Here is a 26,966-nt window from a genome sequence, read left to right as displayed (position 1 = left end):
TGCCTATCTGCGACTCAGCATCTCCGCTGTATGGTGAGTATGATTTTCATAATATTGTTATATTCCATCCTGGATTTTCCATTGTTTAAGTTAAGTGAACTAGACTTCCTCTCTGAAACCACAATATTACCACATTTTACGGCACTTGCGACCTCCGCCGTTATAATCATGTTTCTCGTACCTTTAGATGAACGTGGGTCTCGACATGTTTAGCCCGGACACGAGATGAGGAGTGGTCGCTGTTGCAGGGCTCCTGGATGACGATGTTCCTGACGGTGATCGTGTCGCTGTACGTGTTCTCGCACGGCTACAACCTGCTGCTGGCGCTCTGGTACGACAACTGCCTGCTGCACATCAACAGCGACATGGGCGTCACCAACGCCAGGTAACGCAACAAGTGGCTCCTCCCAGCAGCGCGCCTTCGAGGCAACGCCCGCCACTGCCTAGCTCTGTCACGACTTAATGTAACACTAAGCAGCTCGGAGGACTGACGCTGAGAAACTAGTCGTTTACGACGTTCCGAGATCTCCGTGACGGTGACACAGCTCACTTACAGTCTTACGCCAGTATGAGATTTTTAGCGTTAATGAAGTATCTGTGCCGCTACTACAATTATTCTCTACAACAACAAAACAACAATAAAAAATCTTAAACATTTACCCATCTATTAATACTACTTTAGTACTGCAGATTCTGTTTTGTTTATTTTCATTTCTTAGGGTATCTGCTCTCATAATGCCCCGATCAACAGCATTGTCTGCTGGATTCCTTGGGCTTTCGCGCAGCGCAGTATGGATGGGAAAAACAGATCGGTTAAAGCCGATAGCGGTATTTTAGTCCTCAATTGCCGGTATTATTCGGTATTTCTTTGGACTCGGTTATAACAGACTTTTTTTATTTTTTATTAATAACCGAGTAAAAAACCGAAATATACATTAGGCATGGTAACAGTGCTAATATTTTTCGTTTTTAATTAAATCTTGTTTTAAGTAAGAAATAGTTTTATTCGACAAATTTTCGTTGGTTTGAAATATTGCGTTATTACAGAAAATGGGAAAAGTGATCAGTGCCATTTTAATAACAATGCCGAGAGAAACGAGCAACAAATAGATGGCATAAGAATTACTACAACACTGCTGAGACAGTAAAGTCCCTCTTACTGTGTGTCGTAGTTTAAGGTACGCGTGTAAGTGCATTGTGCACGACTTGTCCCCACCCGGTCTACACGGTACTTTCCCGCTGTTCTCGCCTGACTTCCGTTGTATTGCATAATGGCATCAACCATAGCCTGGAAATATTTTTACGAAGCGGCGTAGCAACGAAGTACATCGTTTCATTTGCTTTAAAAGAGTAAAGATCTGCCTGCCATTTCTATGAAATAAAGAAAGGAGAAGGGAATTATGATAACAGTCATAAATTAAAAAATTAACAATAATTCATACGTACTATATAATAAAAATAGCGAGTAGTTGCTCTGCGACCGGTGTCTACGTAATATGCCTTTTCCTGCCCGTAGCCCTTGAAAAGAGGCAAATTAACACTAAAAACAGAGTCCTTCAACCATAGTTTTCATTCTTTAGCACTAACAATTCGTAATGGCTAAATATTGGAATGATCCTCGATTACAACATGATTTGCGAGCAGAGTTTCAAAAAAGTTAGCATCAATAGGAAAGTACTGGTAGCTGTTCATCACTTTCCGAGAATAACAGTGAAAGGGTAGACGGACTAGGTTTTCTTTTATTTGGCTGTTTAATTTAACAGCTTGATGCTATGAATCTTTAAACTGAGACACCCAAAACTTTTCAATCTTTGTTCGGTTTCTACGTTTACTAAAGAAAATAATAGGAATAAGAAACAGAAAATGGTTATTTTGAGCGATTTTAATAGGTTAAATTAGCGTGAAAAAAAACGGTATAAGTGTTTCATCGATAACCGCGATTCTTAATAGTCAGTAGCGTTTCCACTTCACACGTTTCACTGTAATGTCTTAGAATTCACACTTTATCACTTGCTCCAGCGCAATATAGATTCTTGAAAAACCATTTTATTGAATGGTCACCAACCTCAGTTGTCTTCTCTCCCTATACAGAGTATCTCGTCTAACCGTGATGGGAGCATCCTGCCGAGCTGTTGAGCACCCTGTGAAGTATTCCTTGGCCTTCCTGGATACTGCGGCTGCAGTACCGTCCAAAATGCGCCAGGTTTAAAAGTTCCTCAATGCTGGGATCCATGCGTTAAGGACGCTGGATTTCAGAGCAGCACTGAAGAACGAGGCGACCTGGCGCACCTTGGGCGGTACTGCGGCGGTCCGAGGTGTGGGTACCCAACTTTACAGGATTGGTGTTGCGCTGTTTGCGTTGTTAGTACTAACGTTAGTATCATGACTCACCGTTAGACGCCGGCACTGATATGGCGACATAGGATAAAACACAAGCTTCATTGTATTACAGTTGCAGGCAGTCAAAATGGATTTGGACAAGATTAGCAGGGCTTGACTCGTAAACCTGCTTTATCAAAACAGTGAGTACCGACGTAGTAAAGGCATAAGAAGAGATTCTCTTTACGCAACGAGATTGAAGAAGATGATTCGGAAGCTGAAATTAACTGGCTATTTGGAATTGCTCCAGGGAGTAGCCGACGGCCAACTGCGCCGAAATCGTTGGATAAGTTTCTGTTGCCAGGAATGAGAATGCTACACGCATTGTGCGATATTCAAGTAGTGTACGAGCTGTTTCACAACTGAACATTCCATGATCCAACGTTCGAAAAACTGCTGCGAGCAGTTGTGAAATGGTATCTCTACTGCGGTTCCAGCTTGTCGTGGATGTAGATGGTCGTCACATGCACCAGTGTTTGTAACCTGGAACGTAACCATGGTAAACAGTTAACAAATGTTACTCTCTCATGTGGAAATCAAGAAGTGTTTCTTTCACTGCAGTGCCGTTGCAGACACTTCAAGCTGTTTGGCAAGGCACACTACCTTGATGAAAGCTATCATACTGTTCAGCGATGGGACTCGTCCGACGTGACCTTAGACAATAGATTAGTGCAATACCACGTGGCACTGGTGGTCCTTCGTTGCTCTTTACGGTCTTCAGTTAGGCGGCAAGGAACCCAGCGGGCAATCGCCTTTGAGTAGCGCAAGTGGTGGACGAGTATGCCAGCACTACCAACAGAGACGTCCAGTTGAGCAGCGAGGTGTTCCATTCTGATCTGTTTATTACTTGTAATGAGAGCGCCGCACGTTCCTACATTGCAGGAGCCACAACTATGTGCAGCCGGCCACCACGCGGGAGATCGGAAAGGTTTGCGAGACCTTGTGCGATAATGACAGACGCCTCGCCCAACGACTCACCTTGCTCTTGTTCACTGGAAGGTCTCCGCGGACATTCTACAAGTGTTTATGAATATCGACGGTGCTCTAGTTTTCCACCAAAAGAAACCAATGAGAGTTCTCTACTTAGAACGCGCCTCCATTACTGACGCCATTTTGAAGACAATATACAGGGGTGTCCCATTTATCTTGACTACCCTAAATAACTGTTTGTCCAGATGCAGGTTACAAAATGTTTCAAGCAAATGTTCTTTAGCCGTCTGGGGGACGTCAATCGGCATGACTGCCTTTGCTGTAGCTTTGTTTTTTACAAAGATGTGAACAGCGGTACTACTTTTTTAATGGCACCCTGTATTTTTTATTCGGTACTTCATTTTCTCTGCTCAAGACATATTCAAAAATGTATCACAGTGTACCATTCACTGAAACACAACGTTATTATTACTCTTCAACAGTTAGCAGCATTGGTATGGGCAGGTACTGGCTTGTTCCGTAGCCTCTTCTCTACAGCTCCAGTTGGTGGGAAGCCTTAGCATTGAACGGTAGTGTTGTTACAGTCTTAAGTATGGAACCCTGCGCAGATGGTCTGTCAATGCGATTTAAGCAACGTGCAGTCATTGAATTCTCGATAGCAGAAGGTGTCACCGCAAAGGATTCAAAATGGTTCAAATGGCTCTGAGCACTATGGGACTCAACATCTTATGTCATAAGACCCCTAGAACTACTTAAATCTAACTAACCTAAGGACATCACACACATCCATGCCCGAGGCAGGATTCGAACCTGCGACTGTAGCAGCCCCGCGGTTCCGGACTGCAGCGCCAGAAACGCACGGCCACCGCGGCCGGAACCGCAAAGAAGATTCATCAGAGAATGAAAGCAGTTTATGGTGATTGTGTTCATGTGAGAACTGTGAGTCATTGGGCGAGTTAGTTTAAATATGTTGAGACAGGAACATTTAACCTGCTTGACAAACAAAGAGTTATATGTACTGTGGCAGCAACCACCGAGTTTCACAAGCAAAATGTTGACAGATTGATTCAGGACGGTCGTTGCATCACTCAGAAACAAACTGCAAGCACAGTTGGCTTTTCACAAGAACGTGTGGCTCACATTATTAGTTTGCTCGGCTATCGGAAAATTGTGCACGATGGGTACCCCGGATGTTGACTCCTGACATGGAAGCGCATAGACTTGAAATCTGCCAGGAACTCACATCAACACAGTCACCATAAACTGCTTTCATTCTCTGATGAATCTCCCTTGGGTGACGTCTTCTGCTATCAAGAATTCAACGAGTACACGTTGCTTAAATCGCATTGACCGATCGTCTGCGTAGCGTTCCATACTTTACACTGTAACAACACAACCGTTCAATGCTAAGGCTTCCCACCAACTGGAGCTGTAGAGAAGAGGCTACGGAACAAGCCAGTACCTGCAGCATACCAATGCTGCTAACTGTTGAAGGGTTACGAAGGTGGAGGCATTGCTTTTCAGTCAACCCTCGTACATAACACAACACTGACGATGACGCTCCCAGCGCTTAGTGCAGGTACTCGGGGTAATGGAACACATCCACGTGCTGACGTTGACAGAGGACAAATGTAGACATAAGTAGAGTTCACATCCGTTATTCCGTCAACTATCGTCAGTTGAAGAGCTATGTGAGTAGAATGTACACCAACGAAGAGAAGGTAGAAATGCTACTCATCTATGGGGAATGTAAGTTAGCAGAACAGTAATTCCAATATTGTTTTCTTATGTACGGTTATATTTTGTACAGTTCCGGACTGAGCGCCTGAACCGCTAGACCACCGCGGCCGGCACTCGCACAGACGAAGCTGCCGAAGTTACTGTTCTCGCTTCCGTTGCTATGAACCCACATGTGAGCACACGACAGCTTGAACAAAAGATTGGCATTCCTAAAACCAGTATACATCGTATTCTTACATGTCACCGGTTCCATCCTTAGCATGTACACCTACATCAATAATTGCATGGGAATGATTTGCAGAATCGTGTACAGTTCTGTCAGTGGGCACAGCAGCAAATCCTAGCCAACCAGAACTTCTCCTCCAATGTTCTATTTACCGATGAATGCTCCTTCTTAAACAAAGGACAGGTAAATACAAGGAACATGCATTATTGGTCCAGCAACATCCCACGATCGCTCAGGCAGGTGGAACATGAGCGTCAAAGGAGAGTTAACGTCTGGTGTGGGATGCTTGGTACTACAATTATTGGCCCTTATTTCATCAATGGTAGCCTAACGGCAAAGCGTATGCCAACTGCCTGAGACGAATTCTTCCTCCTCTTCTGGATGAAGTGCCGCTAAGAACCAGAATGCTTATGCGGTATCCACACGCTGGATGTCCAGCACATAATTCCTTGTATGCACGTCGTGTTCTGAACAGAAGGTATCCTGCCAGATGGACTGGTCGAGGAGGAGCAGTTACTTGGCCTGCTAGGTCTCCTGATTTAAAGCCTCTGGACTTTTTTCTTTGGAGTTGGATTAAAGGCGTTGTCTATCGCGATATTCCAACAACTCCAGAGGACATGCAGGAATATATCGTGCTTGCTTGTGATTCTCTTCAGCAGGCAACACTGGAAGTAGTAAAGAATTCTTTCATTCAACGAGTGCACCATTGTATCGATATCCAGGTTCATCACTTTGAGCACCTTCGAATGTTCTACTCCTGGGCAATGGTACAAGAGAGTCAAAGTCAATTTTGTGTTATGTTTTTACTTGGTTTCCATTTGTTCTCTGACAATTCCAGAAAGTGGACGAGTTTGTCATCCCGGGCTTAAAGTCAATGTTGTGTTATGTAATTAATGATGCTGTTTTTGAATGATACACTGTGATACCTTTTTGAATACGTCTTTAGGAGAGGAAATGAATTACCGAATAAAAAATACGGGGTGCCATTTAAGAAAGTCATACCGCTGTTCAAATCTTTGTAAAAAACAAAGCTACAACGAAGACAATCATGCTGATTGACGCCCTCCTGACGGGTAAAGAACATTTGCTTCAAGCATTTTGTAATTTGCACCTGGGCAAACAGTTATTTAGGGTGGTCAAGATAAATGGGACAACCTGTATAACGCCTCCACCTGTCGCAGCTTCAAGGAACTATAGGGCTGGAGCGGGAATATTCCACATTAGACACGTAAAGGCAGTCTGACAATGACAACACAGACAGCAGTTAAATACCAATACACTGAAATCGGACAGTAAAAAACTTACATGAAAGAGCGCATGTTACATGCGTGTTCATGGCCTTTATTAGCACTATAGCTAATCTGTAATATTGTCGCGACCTGCATTAATGAATGAAAAGACAAATAACTGAAAAAGTGCTATAGGCTATTCTCTGTTACAGGCAGCTGTCTGATCACCAATAAAATCAGAGAAGCCTACAGGCACAAACCTGGACTTGAGTTCTGGGGTGGGGGACCATCGATCCTTACCTTCTCCTTTCGCTACCGCCCACAAATTTAATTTTCTGTCACTCCCACATTTAAAATACTACAGCTGCCTAGATTGATCAGTAATAACAGTAACGCATCCAAAAAGTTTAAATATAATAACTTACCTACATCAGTGCTCAGTACATCACTTTAGCATAACCGACAAGAATAATAAAGTATGTGACTGACATCAATGAGTGCACACAGCACTGCCAGTGTTTCACTTCCCATCGCAGCAGTTAATAAATGTCTGAAGACTATGCAATGTTGTGAGCAAGGAAACGAGAGGAATTTTGTTTCTTTTAGTCGTTTCTGCAAATGATAAGGAAAGTTAGTGTTGCTGTTACATTTTTCCTTAACGGAGCATTTCCAGCACGATTTTATTAGGTCACTTTCTTGTCTGTCTGTCTGTTCGGTATAAATTTTGCTATTTTTTTAATAAACTAACGTCCCGATGAGCTAGGGACTTGAAATTTTAAACGTAGCTCATAATTGGCTGGCAGTGCTACAGTGTGGCACAGCCGTCGCGCAGTGACTCCAATTGGACGGACAGTGCTCTGCATTACGCTTCTTTGTCATCACGTTTTCACCCCAAGCTCCACTCATATTACATGTAGCTGGTTCTTACCAACACGCTTTCGCACTGCCATCCAGTAACAAGCTACGTCTACAATTTCAAGTCTGTAGCTCAACGGGAATTTATTTTAAAATCAGTTTCAAAATTTGTACCAAACAGACAGACAGACAATAAAGTGACCTAAAAAAAGTGTTGAAAACGCTCCATTAAGGATAAAAGTAACAGCACCACTAACTTTCCTGACCATATGCATAGACGACTGAACTTCCCCTACAGGCACAATGTGCTTAAATTACTTGCTGCAGAACGAGGCTGCGATCTCTCATTTGATTTACAGGTGCACCTCTCTAACACCTCAAGCAGTTTTGACCAAACTAGGCACACGTATCACTTGCAAGCTAGAAAAAATTACTGTGACTGTAAGACCTCCATATCACCCCTAGAACTGAGGGTGAAGGTGAAAAGGGGTGATATAAAACCTTAACTTAGGGATGCCTGGAGCAATTTCAACCTAATCTGGTATATACTACTCATCTAACTACGTTTTTATTAACTCGCTCTGTTGTCCGTCTGTTATCTGTTTGGTGCAGATTTAGCAATTGATTTTAAACTAGCTTCGCGACGAGCTACAGACTTGAAACGATTAACATGGCTCAGAACTGGATGATAATGCAATAATACTTCGCTTTCTTGTGTAGTGTGTGGTGTAGAGAACTTTACTTACTTTATTTACGACTATCATTTCCCGAAAAGCTACAGACTTGAAACATTCAACATAGCTAGAATTGGCTGACACTGCAATATTAACTCGCCTTCTTGTCTGGCGTGAGACGGACGGTAGTTCGTGTAACACTGACAATCCCCTCTTTCCGTGTTCCAGTCGCAAGTAGTTCGCAAGAGAACGGTTGCTGATAAGCCTCTGTGTGAGCTCGAATCTCTCTAGTAAACTTGAAGTTTACCGCATGTCGCTGTTGTAATCTCATCAAGAGGTTTGAGTCGACTGAAAAGTTTCTCTCACAGAAGGTTAAAAAGCAGAAAATAATTATTTAAATAAAACCAAACGTTTTAATATAACACGTTTTTACATCAGACTAAAAGCAAAAAATAACTTCTCCTAGCTCAGACAGACAATATAGACAGTTATGTAAATAGCTATGAAAATTCTTGTAACATTTATAGCGCGAAATATGGAGCGCATGCAGTACACTGAGGTGACAAAAGTCTTGGGATAGCTTCTAATATCGAGTTGGACCTCTTTTTACCCGGTTTAGCACAGTAAGTCGACGTGGTGTGGACTCAACAAGTCGTTGCTACTCTCAAGCAGAAATATTCATCCGTGCTGCCTGTATAGCTGTCCATAATTGAGAAAGTGTTACCGGTGCAGGCTTTTGTGCACGAGCTGATTTCACGATTACGTCCCATAAATGTTCGTTGGGATTCATGTCAGGCGATCCGGGTGGCTAAATCATTCGCTCGAGTTGTCCAAAATGTACTTAAAACCAAACGCGAACAATTGTGGCCGGTGACATGTCGCAATGTCATTCACAAAAAATCTATCGTTGTTTGAGAACAGGACGCCCTTGAATGGCTGCAAACGGTCTCCAAGTAGGAGAAGATCAGAAGACCCAGTCCATTCCATGTAAACACAGATCATACCATTCTGGAGCCACCACCAACTTGCTCAGTGCCTTGTTGACAACTTTGGTCCATGGCTTCGTGGGGCCTGCGCCACATTCGAACCCTACCAACTCAGACTGATACTCTTCTGACCAAGCCACCGTTTTCCAATCATCTAGAGTCCAATCAATTTGGTCACGAGTCGAGGAGAAGCACTGCAGGCGATGTCGTGCTGTTATCGAAGGCACTCGCGTCGGCCGTCTGCTACCGTAGCCCATTAAAGCCAAAATCGCCATATTTCCCTAACGGATACGTGTGTCATACGTCCGACATTCATTTATGCACTTATTTCACCCAGTGTTCCTTGTATGTTAGCACTGACAACTCTACGCAATCACCGCTGCTCCTGGCCGTTAAGTGAAAGCCGTCGGACACTGCATTGTTCGTGGTGAGAGGTAATGCCTGAAACCTGGTATTCTCGGCACACTTTTGACACTGTGGATTTCGGAATATCAAATTCTCTAACGATCTCCGAAATGGAATGTCCCAAGCATCTAGCTTAAACCATCATCCTCCGTTCAAAGATTGTTAATTCCATAATGTGGCCATAATCACGTCGGAAACCGTTTCACATGAATCACCTGCGTACAAATGACAACTTTTTACCTCGTGCAGGCGATACTAATGCTACCGCATATGTACATGTGTAGGCATGTGTCAACACAGTGCACATAGTTAATGAGTGAATAGTTCAGCTCCTAACCATTGTCTGCAGTATGTTACCCACTTTTCTAATTATAGATCATACAAACATTTTCACATCTGCTAAAAATTCACAATCACAAATTTCGGATTTTTATCCGACCAGGAAAAACTATTTTACACTTTTTAAGTTCGATATAAAAGCGTGTTATACGAAAAGCTTGCTCAAATAATTTTTATGTTCCTGTTTTACCTTGCTCAATTTCTTATGCTCTGGCTATTCTACATACGAACTCATGAATCGTATCGGAATTGTTGCCCACGTGGCTATAGTCTTCTCCGCAGTCGGGGAGTTAGTAAGACCTCAAGCGAGCAACTCTAAAGTATCCTGTGGTAACGAAAGCTTACAGTTTTCTAGAATTTCTTGCTGCTTTTAGATTGCTTACATGCTTCTTTATTTTCCGAAAATTATCTGTGGAATATGGAAATCAGTATACGAGAAAATATAAACGCTTTTGGTAAAATGTTCTTTGATGGAAGGCACAGATCTGTACATAGATGTTGAATTTGCATAAATAAAAACCAGAGACATAGTTTTAAAAATGTATTAAATGAAGAATGGACACATTGTCAAAACTATGTAACTATGATTCCGATAATCGTAGCTGGCTTAATATGACAACTAAGTTCGGTTTATGAAACATGGAACTTAGTAAAACTACTTTGATGAAGAATGTGAGATTACAGAAAAGAAGGGATGAACTTACATAGACACAGAAGCACTACAAGGTCTGTGAGGACGAGACAAACGACAGGATAAGTCAAGCTTATACAGGGTTCCAAAAGACGACTGCACGACAACCGGAAAGAAAGAAAAAAAAGAAACGGTAATTGAAGTAATTTTACGTTAAGCCAAGAATCGATACATTAAAAAGTTGAGATGACTATCTTTGCCTTATTATCATATTTATCTTTGCACTATTATCTTTGGAATTAGTAATGAACTTGAAAATGGGCTTATAACCCGAAACCTAGGTTTTGCAGTAACCATAATAAAATTTGTGAAACAAGGCAGGAAACAATGTTTGTTTAGTTAATTAACAACTAAAAGACATACAGAAAATAAACACCCATCAATGGACAGACCATCACTCCAAATTTTCAAATTACGTTACAGGAGCTCAACACTGGCACCGTTTGTAACGTGGCAAACGATAATACGTACACGGAAGTCGATGGAGCCTCTGAATTGCCCAGGAAGGCACGACAGTGCTTCGCTTTGGAAATCTGTTGCCTGGCTGCAGTCGCGAACTAATTCCGTGGACAGAATGGAGTGGCTGACTTGTCTACAGGTTTTGAAACTCTTGCTTCCAAGTGCAAATATACTACGGCGCGTATTACGAGGCAAAACCTGGAGGTGCTCTATGCACTGATAAACTATCTAATCAAAAGTATCTGGACACCTGCTGCTGGACGTGAATATGACGTCTGTCCACTCTTACGACCTGAAATCGGCTGGGAACACTTTCAATGACGTGTCTGAATATACGTGGAGTAATGGCAGCCCAATCATCCTCAAGAGCCGAAACCAAAGACGGTAGTGAAGTTGGACGCAGAGGTCTGGAGCGACGTTCAACGGCAGTTTATGGTTGGAGTGCTGACACATTATCTGTGTGTCCAGTAATGCTGGCAACTGATGTGTTATACATGGGGATCATATCAATGTGTATCGCATCAAAAACAACCCGAAGATGACGCACTGAAGAGTTGAAACTCGTACCGACAAAATAAAATAAAATCATGAGGACGGCTGTAGGTGTTTTTATTTATTTGTCATGAATGGATGCAGGTGATCGGACAGAATGCTTACGTCTTACTTAGACGTATCAGGGGTCCCACATCATTCCAACTGCACACGCTCCACACCATTAAAGAGTATCTACCAGCTTGAACAGTCCCCTGCTGACATGCTGGGTCTATTGATTCATGAGGTTGTCTCCGTACCTGTACACTTCAGTCAGCTCGATACAATTTGAAACGAGACTCAACCGACCAAGCAACACGTTTTCAGTCATCAACAGTCCAATGTAGGTGTTGACGGCCACAGGCGACGTGTAAAGCTTTGTGTTGTGTAGTTCGGCTCCGAAGCTCTTATCAATGAAGTTTCATTGAACGGTTGGTACGCTTACACTTGTTGATGGCCCAACATTGAAATCAACTCCGCAAGCCACTTGACGGTGTGTGGCGGAGGGTACTCTGACTACCTCTATCGCTTATTCCTTCTATTCCAGTCCCAAATTGCTCGTGGAAAGAACTATGTGGGCTCAAATCTCTCTGATTTTATCCTCATGGTCTCTTCGCAAGATATACGTAGGAGGGAGGAATATACTGCTTGACTCTTCGGTGAAGGTATGTTCTCGACACTTCAACAGCCCGTTACGAGCTACTGAGCGTCTCTGCTGCAGAGTCTTTCACTGTTCACTGGAGTTTATCTGTCATCTCCGTAACGCTTTCGCGATTACTAGATAATCCTGTAACGAAGAGCGCTGCTCTCCGTTGGATCTTCTCTATCCCTTCTATCAACCCTATCTGGTAGGGATCCCACAGTGGTGAGCAGTATTCGAGCAGTGGGCGAACAAGTGTACTGTAACCTACTTCCTTTGTTTTCGGATTGCATTTATTTAGGATTCTTCCAATGAATCTCAGTCTGGCATCTGCTTTACCGACGATTAATTTTATATGGTCATTCCATTTAAAATCACTCCTAATGCCTACTCCCAGATGTTGTTGTTGTTGTTGTGATCTTCAGTCCTGAGACTGGTTTGATGCAGCTCTCCATGCTAATCTATCCTGTGCAAGCTCCTTCATTTCCCAGCACCTACTACAACCTACATCCTTCTGAATCTGCTTAGTGTATTCATCTCTTGGTCTCCCTGTACGATTTTTACCCTCGACACTGCCCTCTAATGCTAAATTTGTGATCCCTTGATGCCTCAGGACATGTCCTACCAACCGATCCCTTCTTCTAGTCAAGTTGTGCCACAAACTTCTCTTCTCCCCAATCCTATTCAATACCTCCTCATTAGTTACGTGATCTACCCACCTAATCTTCATCATTCTTCTGTAGCTTTAGAAAGATCTGTAGCAGATAATTTATCGACCTGCTATATTGTAGCTAAATGATAAAGGATCTTTCTTTCTATGTACTCGCAGCACATTACAGTTGTCTACATTGAGATTCAATTGTCATTCCCTGCACCATGCGTCAATTCGTTGCAGATCCTCCTGCATTTCAGTACAATTTTCCACTGTTACAACCTCTCGATATACTACAGCATCATCCGCAAAAAGCAATTTGCGGTAGGCTTGCACTTCTGTCACGTTGAACGATTCTCTTCAGTCGTCGTTGGTCCCGTTCTTGCAGGGTCTGTTTCCAGCCGCAGCCATGTCGGAGATTTGATGTTTTACCGTATTCCTGATTTTCGGAGTAGACTCGTGAAATGGTCGTACGGGAAAATCTCCATTTCATCTCCACCTCTGAGATTCTGTGTCCTATCGCCCGTGTGCCGACTGTAACACCAAATTCAAACACACTTAAATCTTGTGCATTTTCAACTTCTCGCGGCGTAATGAATAATCCATTGAATTCGGGCATGCAGCCGCGCAAATAAAATTTCTTCTACTGGTGTTTCGGCCGCGTATCTTCCGGCCATCTTCAGAGCGAGTCACAAGACTGACGACAAGGTGCCAAGCGCGGCCTTATATGCTCTACCGCGGCGGTACTGCGCATGCGATTCACAGATTTTTAAATCGAATGGATATTCTCCGCAACAAATTCGTAGAGCTTTCGATGTAAAACCTAAAAAGCAGGTATGTGATGGGGAAGAAGACAGTAATTTCTTCACATCTAGTGCGTTTCTGCCCTATGTGAGTGCTCTTTCTTCAAAGATAGGCCGTATTCTTGAGAAACACTGTGTTAAGGTGATTTTCCGCCCCCCCCCCCACGAAGATTGCGGCTTTACTCGGCTCTGTGAAGGACGATTTACTGCTTCGTAAGGCGGGTGTGTGTACCGGACTCCTTGCGGAAATTGTGAGCCGTCATACATAGGTCAAACAACACGCACCGTTCATGAGAGGTGTGTGGAGCACCGAAGATATACACGCTTATTACAACCAGACAAGTCAGCTGTGGCCGAACATTGTGTTGATACGGGTCATTCCATGAATTACAGTGATGTGAAGATTTTAACATCCACCTCTTCTTTTTGGGAATCTATATTCAAGGAAGCTATAGAAATTCGATTAGCCAACAATTTAATAAACAGAGACAATTGTTATAATTTGGACAAAGCATGGAATCCGGCTCTTGGAGTAATTAAATTTCATAGAAGTCGTCATCGTGTCACCGCGGCCGATCAAACATCTATAAGAAAATCGAATGTCTGTACGCATTCTCCACAGGTGGTGCATGTGTAATCGTATGTCTCTGCCGCCGACCAGCATCTGTGACTCGCATGCTCAGTACCGCCGCGTTGGAGCATATAAGGTCGCGCTTGGCACCTTGTCGTCAGTTCCCCCCTACCCTCCATCTCTACATCCTACATCTCCTTTCCCAAGGTGGCTTTCATCAACTCCCCCTCCCAGTTGATGCTCTCTCTCCCTCCATTTATCCCTCATATCAACTCTGATCTGCAACCCCCTCCTTTCCTCCGTCCTTTCCCTGGGCTCCCTCTTCCTCCCCCCCCTTCCACCCTGTGTTTCTCCCCGCCTAACCTCTCCCTATCTCCCTTCTAACCCCCCCCCCCCCCCGAGTCATTTTGTATTCCCCTCCTCTGCTTTCCCCACTCTCTGGCACGTCTGCTCGGCGCTCCCCACCCCTCTGATGGATCCTCATCCTCCATTGGCTACTTTCCCCCCTCCCCCTTCACTTTTCCTTGCCTTCCCCCCTTTTTTTCCCGTTATCTGTCCAGTTTCCCCCCACCTGCTCTCAGCTGTGGTATGTCATATTTGTGCCAACTTTTTAGTGCAGTGTTTAAGTGAGTGTTCAGTGTTGTGCGTCTTTCCACAGTGTTGCGAACAGAAATCATGCTGTCGCTGGGTGTGCATTTTTTATCTCTTGCGGACAGAAACCAGACTGTCGTCCTGTTTTTTTAATTGTCTGCCTATTATTTTTCTGCTTCCTGTGTATTTTATTCGCACCTCAACCCTGTGTTTTATGTTTTAAGTTCCAGAATTTTCTGCCATTTTACCTTTAAGTCACCGATTTCATCGCCAACTGTTATTTATTATTATCTTCATCTTTTTAAAACAAATTCTGTAGGCTGAAGAGCGGCGTAATAAGCTGCCGCCAGCCCGCCCCCTTCAGGGGGAATCGAAACTCAATAAAGGAAAAAAAAATTGTCGTCAGGCTTGTGACTCGCTCTGAAGATGGCCGGACGTTACGCGGCCGAAATATCAGTAGAAGAAATTTTATTTGCGCGGCTGTATGCCCGAATTTTAATGGATTACACTTAAATCTTGATAACTTGCCATTGTAGCAGCAGTAACCGATCTAACAAGTGCGCCAGACTCTTGTTGTCCCTCACAGCCGTTGCCAACCGCAGCGCCGTATTCTGCCTGTTACATATCTCTGCTTCAGTGTCTGTGTGGTATGAGCGGTGCAGCAGAGGCGGCTGGTGGCGTGTTGCAGCGTGATGAAGGCGGCGGCGTGCGGCACTTGGCTGGGCGACCTGATCACGGCGCTGATGGTGACGGACATGATGCTGCAGGACAACCTGTACCCGCAGTGGGCGCGGAGCGCGCGCGCCGTGTGGCGCCGCTCCAACGTGCCGCGCATCCTGCTCTTCTGGGTCGGCTCCGTCGTCGCCACCGCCGTCGTCGTCACGCTCATCGTCAGCGACTGGATCAGCTGGGACCACCTCAACCAAGACTTCCTCTCCACCACCGGTCAGTCGCCACAGCTGCTCGCTCTCTGACTTTGTCTACTTCATTTTGACTGCAGAACGGATGCATGATTTTCAACGGAAAATTATTTTTCTACTTTATTAAAATGGCTCTCAGCACTATGGGACTTAACTTCTGAGGTCATCAGTCCCCTAGAACTTAGAACTACGTAAACCTAACTAACCTAAGGACATCACACACATCAATGACCGAGGCAGGATTCGAACCTGTGACCATAGCGGCCGCGCAGTTCCAGACTGTAGCGCCGAGAACCGCTCGGCCACTCCGGCTGGCTCTACGTTATCCTCATCCTTTCCTGTCAGAAAGGTCACAGTTCGTAATAATCGACAGGAGGTCATCTAATGACAACAAGGTCATATCCGGAGTACCCCGCAGAGATGTTACGAGGGGGGACCCAAAAGAAACGGCATTGTTGTCATTAAAAATTTATTGATGAAACTTTTTACAAAATTACTTTAGTCACCTTCAAAATACTCACCATTACATGCGATGCACTTGTCAAGTCTCCTTTCCCACTATTGGAAGCATGTTTGGAACTCTTCAAGTTTGGCCGGCAGAAGTGGCTGTGCGGTTCTGGGCACTGCAGTCTGGAGCCGCAAAACCGCTACGATCGCAGGTTCGAATCCTGCCTCGGGCATGGATGTGTGTGATGTCCTTAGGTTAGTTAGGTTTAATTAGTTCTAAGTTCTAGGGGCCTGATGACCTCAGAAGTTGAGTCCCATAGTGCTCAGAGCCATTTGAACCATTTTTTTTCTTCAGGTTTGATATTGTCCAGTGCCCTTTGCCAAGCTGTTTTCACCGCCTCCACGTCGTCATAACGCTCCCCTTTTAGCTTTTTTTTTCATTCGTGGATATAGGAAAAAGTCGCCCAGGGCTAGGTCCGGCGTGGGGAATGACAGACCACCTTGAGATGCGAAATAGTGGGTCACTCGTAAGGCCGTGTGGACTGGAGCGTTGTTGTGATGCAGAAACCAGTCACCTAATTGCCAAAGTTCCAGGTGTTTCCTCCTCACATCCTCTCGCAGACACCTTAAATTGATGCAAATGGCTCTGAACACTATGGGACTTAACATATAAGATCATCAGTCCCCTAGACTTACGAGCACTATGGGACTTAATTTCTGAGGTCATCAGTCCCCTAGAACTTACAACTACTTAAACCTAACTAACCTAATGACATCACACACATTCATGCCCGAGGCAGGATTCGAACCTGAGACCAGACTGTAGCGCCTAGAACCGCTCGGCCACCCTGGCCGGCTGCAGACGCCTTAAAACATCCATGTAAAAGTGCTGGTTAACAGTCTGGCCAGGGGGTATGAATTCCCGATGCACAATTCCACGAACATAAAAAAAGACAATGGTCATCGTCTTCACATTTGACTCCATTTGCCTTGCGTTTTTTGGTCTGGGAGAGTTGGGAGTCCTCCAGTGGCTTGACGCTCGCTGGGTTTGTGGGTCATACCCATAACACCAACTCTCATCCCCTATAATGACTTTGTTCAAGAAGTTTGGATCACGTGTAGTCTCTGTATTCAAGTCCTGACACACATTCATGCGGACGGTTTTTTGCTCCTGTGTGAGAAGGTGCGAAACAAATTTAGCAGCAAAACGTTTCATGTGCAAATCCTCACTCAAAATCCGCTGGCACGAGCTCCAACTGATTCCTGTCTCTGCTGAAATTTGGTCGATCGTTTGGTGACAATCCTCGTTGATCTTTTGGCGGACCTTTTCAATGTTCTCCTCATTTCACGTTGTTGAAGGGCGTCCAGAACGAGCTTGGTCTTCAACACACATATCACCACGTTTAAAGCACCCAAACCACTCGAAAACCTATGTGCGGCTCATAGCGTCCTCCTGGAAAGCTTCCTGAAGCATTTGCTATGTCTCCGTTGCAGTTTTTTTAAGCAGGAAACAAAATTTCACACACACTCTTTCTTTTTTTATAGTTGCCATAACGATTTCGCAGAGGTAACCCGACAAAAGTCAGAGAAATACAATACCACACTTACACGTTCACCTCTACACTGACGCCATCTGCACAGCTGTTGCAGGAAGGTCTCTACTAACACCATCTAGCGTGAGAACCCTGCACTACGTCTACGAGTGGCAGCACTCTCTTTGAGTCCAGTTTCTTTTCGGTCCCCCCTCGTATAAACCCTCTGCTGTTCTTAACCCTAGCAGTACCAAAGCGTTTTCCCTAAGGCACATTAGCAAGGTGGGGGAGGTGGGTACTTCACGCCGACCGCAAAAAGTTTTTAAAAAAATTCGTTGATTGTTGTTGACCACTATTAACAACATGCTTTTTACACAGACACTGATTTGAAAGACCTTGAAAATATCTTTTAGCACACACTTATCAACATCGACTCATTTTGAATAACGTGTACTACTAACCTTTGGGTACTTTATGAGCACCACGAGAATAATTTTAAAAGTGCGAAGATGATTAATTTTTGTGGACTTTTACTTCCTTCTAAAGAGATGCTGACGTCTAAGTAAGGTCCTGGAACTGAAAATTCTGAATATATGACATTCGATCTGGAAATTTACATAAAAAATTTTAGCATTTATGATATTTGGTAGAAGAATCCAATATAAGCAATAAACATTCTTTTCACGATTTTAAAATATATAGTAACTGAGTAGATTACGATATTTTCAAAATGGTTCAAATGGCTCTAAGCACTATGGGACTTAACATCTGCGGTCATCAGTCCCCTAGACTTAGAACTACTTAAACCTAACTAACCTAAGGACATCACACACATCCATGCCCGAGGCAGGATTCGAACCTGTGACCGTAGCAGCAGCGCGGTTCCAGACTGTAGTGCCTAGAACCGCTCGGCCACTTCGGCCGGCAACTGTACAGTAATCGCAGCTGAAGAGGATATTAACTTTAAGAACTGTTTCGATGTAAAGTTGCAGAAAGCTCCTTTACAGCGACATATTACCTCTTTATTAAAGGAAAAACTTATTTCCTCTAAATAAGTTTTTTTACGTACTGAATCATTATAGCTATACTAGACTAAACCTATGGTGTTGTAGAAAGACGAATAAGACCCAGCCGCTGTGTTGACGAGGGTGGGTCGTGTAGCCACGACGGACGGCACAGCTGGGCTTGTCAGGTGACTGACACGTCACTCAACCCCACCCACTCGCCATGAGTGGAGGTTGAGCGCTTTTGGAGTAGGGTGGCTCTCCAACGGTTTCGGTGTCAAGTAGAGTTCCTGACTGACAAGAGGGCGAAAAGGAGTGCTGCACGCTACTAAGGTAGCTGTGTCCCTGTTCAGATACTCGTCAACGTATTTCCAAACCGATCTCTTGCTCTTTTGCTATCCCAACGGCGAATTTGTGAGTATAGGTATTGTTCTGGTCGAAGAATTCATTTGTCCGTATTCTAGGTTAGTTACGCTTCAATTCACAACCCATATGATACACGAAATTTTATCACACTTCCGAATAACGTCAGCTGTATAAGGCTTGGAAATCATATCTATTGGTGAGACATGAATATTTGTGTTGGAATAGGGTTCAAACTCGGATTTCCCGTTTATCGCGACCGGACGACTTCACCATCTCGACTATCCGTGCACTCTCCCATGATCGACTCAAACCTCTCATATGACACGGAATACTAACAAACATGTGATCCCGTAACGGTGAAAATTAGGTGCGTAGATCATGTAACTAATGAGGAGGTACTGAACAGAATTGATAATTAAAGAAGTTTGTGGTACAACCTGATTATAAGAAGGAATCGGTTGGTACGGCATATTCCTAGACATCACGAGATGATCAGTTTAGTACTGTAGGGAAGTTTGCGGGGCGGGGAGGGGGGAGGTTAAAATCGTAGAGGCAGACCAAGAGATGAAGAGATGAATACGGTAAGCAGATTCAGAAGGATGCAGGTTGCATTAGGTACTCGGAGATGAAGAGGCTTGCACAGGACAGAGTGGCAGGGAGAGCTGCATCAAACCGATCTTCGTACTGAAGACCACAACAACAACGTCGGGAGTAACAATCTGCTGCCTTTCTACCCATTCTCCTTTGGAATAGGCTTCAACGATTCTAGACACGACTCTGCGATATTTCTCTTAGATCATTTAATGATCTGGAACCATTAAACGCTCACTCAGATCTTTTTTAAGTACAGTGCTTTTCCGTTCGCATGCACTTGTTTCATTGCGATTTTGCCAATAATATTTAGCTGACAATGCACGTTTCAACCAGACGCAAAGTATGCCAGATCTGCCAGACTACATTTCAACATTCATATACACTATTTTGAAATGGCCTCTTTCGATCATTTAATGGTCTGGAGCCCACAAAAGCATACTTAGCTTCTTCGTGGGCAGAATTTCGTTCGGTACATTATGTAGCTGAACGTAGTAAATATCTACCACATCAACAATTCTACGAAACTTCGCGTGACGGTCTTTATCGCAAAAATGGTTCAAATGGCTCTGAGCACTATGGGACTTAACTGCTGAGGTCATCAGTCCCGTAGAACTTAGAACTACTTAAACCTAACTAAGCTAAGGACATCACACACATCCATGCCCGAGGCTGGATTCGAACCTGCAACCGTAACGGTCGCGCGGTTCCAGACTGTAGCGCCTAGAACCGCTCGGCCACTCCGGCCGGCGGTCTTTATCGCGATACCATGACTTTTACTGGTCATCCCTTCAAAAGATATCGTAAAAGGATCGTACCGGATCGTACCAAATCTGGAGAACTCGATCGTACGCATCACATTAATGTAACCAGTTATCCATGATTCTAACTGCTGTTAAAGGGTTCCAGGCTCAACGCCTTTAATATCTAGGCAACAGTATACAATTATAAGATGTTTTATCCATTTCCTGAGACCGGTTACTTAAGAACGGCGTCAGTAAACAACTGCGCTTTTCATCTGAAAACCTCACCAAAGTTGTTACAAGAATCTCGTTTACGGAAATATCCCCCTGTTTCCGAGAAGCCATCCGTCCTTTACTGTTCTTGATGTACATTAATGACTTACCATTACACATTGATGAAGATGCAAAGTTAGTTCTTTTTGCTGATGATACAAGTATAGTAATAACATCCAAAAACCATGAACTAAGTGATGTAATTGTAAATGATGTTTTTCACAAAATTATTAAGTGGTTCTCAGCAAACGGACTCTCTTTAAATTTTGATAAAACACAGTATATACAGTTCCGTACAGTAAATGGCACAACTCCAGTAATAAATATAGAATTTGAACAGAAGTCTGTAGCTAAGGTAGAATTTTCAAAATTTTTAGGTGTGTCCATTGATGAGAGGTTAAACTGGAAGCAACACATTGATGGTCTGCTGAAACGTCTGAGTTCAGCTACGTATGCTATTAGGGTTATTGCAAATTTTGGTGATAAGAATCTCAGTAAATTGGCTTACTATGCCTACTTTCATTCACTGCTTTCGTATGGCATCATATTCTGGGGTAATTCATCGTTGAGTAGAAAAGTATTCATTGCACAAAAACGTGTAATCAGAATAATTGCTGGAGCCCACCCACGGTCATCCTGCAGACATCTATTTAAGGATCTAGGGATCCTCACAGTAACCTCACAGTATATATATTCCCTTATGAAATTTGTTGATAATAATCCAACCCAATTCAAAAGTAATAGCAGTGTGCAACCTATAACACCAGGAGAAAGGATTATCTTCACTATGCAGGGTTAAATCTGACTTTGGCACAGAAAGGGGTAAATTATTCTGCCACAAAAGTCTTTGGGCACCTACCAAACAGCATCAAAAGCCTGACAGATAGCCAACTAACATTTAAAAATAAATTAAAAGAATTTCTAGATGACAACTCCTTCTACTCATTGGCTGAATTTTTAGATATAAACTAAGTAAAAAAAAAAAACTTAATCATTAGTGTCATGCAATATTTTGTGTAATGTAATTTCTTGTACAGACATCTTTTATTAACCTGACACGTTCCACATCATTACGAAGTGTCGTATTCATGATCTATGGAACAAGTATTAATCTAATCTAATCTAATCTGCGTGCTGTTGATTTCGTACGTCGACTAACGTAATCTTACTTAACCTAATATGAGTAGGCTCGGGTTTCGTTTTGAGTCATTTCGCGTAAGACTTCATGGCAACTGCCGGTCTAATTTTCTATCTTCGGTTCAAACACTCAATAAACTAAATACGGAAACATACAATATAACGTTTTCGTGATTTGCAGTTTGCAGTGTAAGTTTTGCGTTACCTTCCTCATGCCCCCCCCCCCCCCTCTCACAACATGACCCCATATCGTCAGTGAGGCCATCCACCACGTAATACGCATTATATCCTCCCCCTCTGCCTCTTATTTACTTCCTGCGTTGCTTGCATCAGCAGTATTTCGGTAGAAAAATGTACTTATTACATAGGAAAACAATAGTTTCACTTTGTCTCGTCTCACAAGTGCTAGACACTATTACTGAGATCAGAAAATTGTCTTTTTTCCTACGCTAACCGTCAGATGTGCTGTTGGTTACAAATCAGTGGTGTAAAAAAGAGCGTCGGGTGTGTGTTTAACCTTTCGTTTACGGAAAATTAATTAATAATGGAAGAAAAAGCAATGTAAAATGACGTGAAAAGACAGTTACGGCACAATAAACCTTGCATCTGAACTATCATATTGATTTTCTGAGTTCATTTTATTTCTGTTATGCAAGTTGCTGATGTGAGGGACTACTCCCTGTTAATAGAATTACAGTCGTAACATTGCAGTTTTATCTAGAACAATTCGATGATGTGCGCAAACAGGGATCTACGTTCGCACGAAAAACGGCATTTTAATAATTTATATTAAATATATCTGAAAAATCTTCATTACTAAAATCAAATATAGGCGTTTCTACAAATAAGACAATTCAGACAAAGGGAGAAACGTTTTAAAGTTCAACCCCCGTGGATATCGAGGTCAGCATAGTAGTTTAAGAGCGCCTCGAGGTCAGTAGACATGGAAAAGTAGCAGCATTGGCCTAGAATAACAAAGGAGACCGGCTGTGGGTTGCGCAAGGCGTCGTCAGATAATGTACTATATTTAGAGGTTATTTGTTGAGATACCGTTTGACAGGTCCTACTGGATGTTTCACGATACATTCTCAATCCTTGGTTAATTTCAGAAATAGACAAAGAAGTATGTTACCCCGGTAATGGTATTCATTATTTATCTTTTAGTTTAATTTTGTTGAGTTTTTGGATTTGTTCTTTAATAATTACTGCTAGAGGTTCAGTTTATTTAAGTTCTTATCATTTTAATTTTTTTGTTTTTATGGTTTTGATTTTAATAATTATAATTTATTGTTCGTTTGCTAGATTAAGTCTTCTTTATTTTTATTTTTTTTAGGTTAGATTGGTTCCTACTTTGGTCTTGATTTTAGGTTTGGGGTTTTGAACCTGAGCGTTTGCAGGCTGGTGTTTACCTATTTTTTTATATTTTGGTTGCTAGATTGCCTTTTTTGTTAGTTTTATTTAGGGTTTATGATTTTTCTAATACTCTGTATTTTCTTTTATTGGTTGATTTTGGTTCTTATTATTTTATATTTTATGTTTTTGGACTTTTTAGTTAAGATGTCAATATTTTTGGTTCATTTATGACTTCCCAAGGCCCATGTAGAGGCCCCTCTTTCTGGTAGAATAATTCTTGCTGGTGTTTTATTAAAGCTAGGTGGTTATGGAGTTTTTCGTGTAATAAAGGTTATTTGTTATTTTTGGTTGAATTATTCTGGTTGTCTTTGGGTTTATCTGATGGAGTTATTGTTAGATTCATTTGTTTTCGTCAGGTTGATTTAAAGTCTTCAATTGCTTATTCTTCTGTCGCTCATATAAGAATGGTTATTGGTGGATTAATCACTAGAAACTGATGGGGTTGTATAGTACTTCACTACAATCACCTTTATAAACAAGAAAGTTGCTGGTTTTGAGAGGCGTGGTAAAGTTAGTAACGTTTTTGCTGGTGCCATTGAGACAAATCCATCAGGGTAAATACTCATGCATCTCTATTTCATTCCTTATAATTAGTAGCTGAGCTCCAAAGATTTCCGTAACTTAAGCACTTTCCGACTATTTTAACGATTAAATTATTATTATTTTAATGGCATTGTTTTCGACGAATGCGAAACACTCTATACATTAGAACGCTGTCCACATGTCATCACCGAGCTATTTGATACAGTGGTGAGAAACTGAACTCGTATTTGGGACGATTGCGATATAAGATTGGCGATCGGTCATTCAGATTTATGTTTCCCGTGGCACCCTAAATCACTCAAAGGGAATGCCTTTGAAAGGGCATGGTCGATTTCTTTCCCTACCCTAACACAATGCGAGCTTGTGCTCCATCTCCAAAGACCCGGCCGTAATCTTCTTTCGGTGATGTGTCCATCGTATTGGTGGTGGCTCACGTTAGCTTAAGATACAGACCTGCAGACCGTCGCTTCCGAATACAATAACAACTTTTTGTGCGCTCATACTGGGCCATGAATATACAGATTTGCAAAGCAGATCTCATATTAGTCTTGGGTGATTTAGAAGAACCACGAGATAATGCCTCCGAATTTTTTGCGAGACAACTCTTAAAGCTTTTTAAAATTAAAATAAAGTTATTAAAATGCTTCGTCTTTATTCTCCATATCTAGATACTTATTACTCACATAGTCAACCTGGCAATGAACAAATTCCTCCTAACGAGAGACCAGTTTGTTGATGCCATTACCGTACAATGTTTCACTTTGTTGGTACCTAAACCCTCACCTCTGCATGCACCGCTTCATCACTATCAAAGTGAACATCTGAAAGGTGATCTTTAAGTTTTAAAAATAGATGAAAATCGGATGGGACCTAGTCGCGAGTGTACGGAGGATGATTGATGGCATTGAAACCATGGCGTCAGATTGTTGCAGGTGTCGCGGCGCTCGTTTGTGTTCTGGCATTGTCATACTGTAAGGAGAGGGTGCTGCCTGTGTGCACAAACTCTTCAAATTCGAAAGTCGATTGCAGCACGCTGTTTCTAATTGCGCCGACGTGGTTACGTTACACACCGCCATGTTACACGCTACAATTCGGAGCCCTCTGGCGGCAGAGGACTGCAAATATGTACACATGAAGAATAAAGATGCAGACTGTTAATAACACCTCAACAGTTTTCACCTTAAAAATTCGGAGACATTACTTTTCAGCTTGCCCTCGAACCTACAAACCAGCCACGAGAGAATTTCAGCCCTGCTTTCTCCGGATACGAGTCCATTGTTGATTAAGAACCAGAGAACTTAACCACGATTTTTTTTTAAGAAGCCATTACGCAACCCACGTGAAGTGACTTAGGGAAGCGAAGACAACGGAACGTGTGGAAACAGGCTCTGAATCTGGCTCGCTCAAAACCTATTTCGGGACTTTCGGGGCTATAATTTTTTTAGATTTTTACATTTTTTTTTTACTTTTACGAGCAACTAAAGCAGATCGTAAATATCTCTTGCACATAATACACAGAAGTATCGACATATTTATACATTTGATTTAAATGTTACTTACGTCTTTGTTCTGGTCTTCTGTCCTAGATTCTCCATGTTAGACTATTCTGTACAAGCCTCTTAATCTCTGCATAACTAATGCACCCTACATCCATTTGAACCTGCTTATTGTGTTCAATCCCTAGTCTCCATCTACAATGTCGTCCACCCACATTTTGCTCCATTACAAAATTGACGGCTCCTCATGCCTCGGGCTACTTCCTGTGAACCGAGCCCGTCTTTTGATAACGTCGTTTCGTAAATTTCTTTCTTCCCCATTGCGATTCAGTACCACGAGTGTAGGGCTCTGGCCTGTAGCGACAGCAGGCACCGTAGCGAGTCGGTCACGCCGTTAAGCGTAGATGCATGACTGGCTCATAGCCCGGGGCGGGACCAGTGCAGGGAGCCTCGAGTAATGCGGTGAACGAAGAGCACCAGAGTACGCTACAGCGTCATCAGCCCCGCGAAAACGAGTATGCGGTAGCAGAGTGCAAGCACGCAGAGCAGGCGGTGGCTGGGCAGCGAGTCAGGCGCTGGTGCAATCCACGAACCCTCGCGGAAGACGCGCCGGGCTCGATTGAAGTCAACCAATTGTATGGCCTCCAATTGTGTGGCACCAGTTGTCAAACAGGCGACGTCTAGAAGCAGTTGGCCGGATGGTCACATGGAGTGGCTTCCAGGAGTTCGCTGCAGACGGTGACAAATAACTGCATAGCTGGGACGGGTGGTATTTATGGTCGCTCGACTCTGCCCTGTTATGATAGGACGTAGTATCAAATTTCGGTCACGTAGGTCCAGAAAGTAGCGCAGCGCCAGGTTCGGACTCCGTGTAATCCAGGTCACCCCTGTGACGGCCTGGCTCCCATACTGAACTGCATAGACGCTGTTGCGGACCCCGGTAGCTGGTGGCAGTGTGGTTAGTCGTGTGGCAATTACGTTCGTTTGCCAGGGCAGAGATTTCCGCCATGTCTGCTCGGCCCCTCTGTAGCTTCCTGCGTCAGAATTAGCTTGGCTGCAGGTTCCAGGCGCTACGAAAGGCCCTGGCGCAACACATTCTTCTCCTTCAGCTGCTGTTCCCTTCCAGAGTTCTCTTTTATTTCCATTGCTGCTTGTTCTGTGCACAGATTGAACAACGCCTGCGATAGACTACAAAGTGGTCCCATTCACTTCCCAACTGCAGTCTGGTTTTTGTAGAAGTTGTGAAAAACATTCTGCTCCCTTTATTTTGTCATTGTTTCCTTCAGAGATTCAGAGAGTGTATTCAGGTGAGCATTATCGTAAGCTTCCTCTAAAACGACAAATAATACAAATCGTAAGTTTGTCTTTCTTCAAACTATGATAAGTCGTAGGGTCAATATTGCTTCATGTGTTCCTACATACACCGGAACTCAGACTGACGAGATTGGCTTCCACCAGCTCTTACATTCTTATGTAAATAATTCGTGTCAATACTTTACAACCAAAACTTGTTCAACTGATGCTTCAGTAACATTGCCGGTCGGGGTGGCCGAGCGGTTCTAGGCCCTACGGCCTGGAACCGCGCGACCGCTATGGTCGCAGGTTCGAATCCTGCCTCGGGCATGGATGTGTGTGATGTCCTTAGGTTAGATAGGTTTACGTAGTTCTAAGTCCTAGGGGACTGATGACCTCATACGTTAATTCCCATAGTGCTCAGAGCCAATTTTTTTTTCGGTAACATTCACACCTGTCAGTATCTACTTTCTTTGGAACTAGCTTGCTTTCATTCTTCTTGAAGTC

At 43.2% G+C, this 26,966-nt stretch overlaps 1 protein-coding gene across 4 annotated transcripts in view; it reads left to right on the top strand.

Moving 5' to 3' along the window:
- The window catches only part of LOC126354628 (transmembrane protein 117-like), a 483,273-nt gene that overhangs the window by 346,660 nt on the left and 109,647 nt on the right, over positions 1-26,966 (top strand). For all 4 annotated transcript variants that reach the window (XM_050004396.1, XM_050004394.1, XM_050004395.1 and 1 more), the window contains 2 exons: positions 249-385; positions 15,390-15,646. In XM_050004396.1, coding sequence (XP_049860353.1) covers positions 249-385; positions 15,390-15,646 — 394 coding nt within the window. The remainder of the gene's footprint in view (positions 1-248; positions 386-15,389; positions 15,647-26,966) is intronic.

The sequence above is a fragment of the Schistocerca gregaria genome, chromosome 3, assembly GCF_023897955.1.
Source record: "Schistocerca gregaria isolate iqSchGreg1 chromosome 3, iqSchGreg1.2, whole genome shotgun sequence".
Lineage (NCBI taxonomy): Eukaryota > Metazoa > Arthropoda > Insecta > Orthoptera > Acrididae > Schistocerca > Schistocerca gregaria.
Note: the sequence above shows the minus strand (reverse complement) of the source record. Positions and strands in the feature narration are given on the sequence as shown.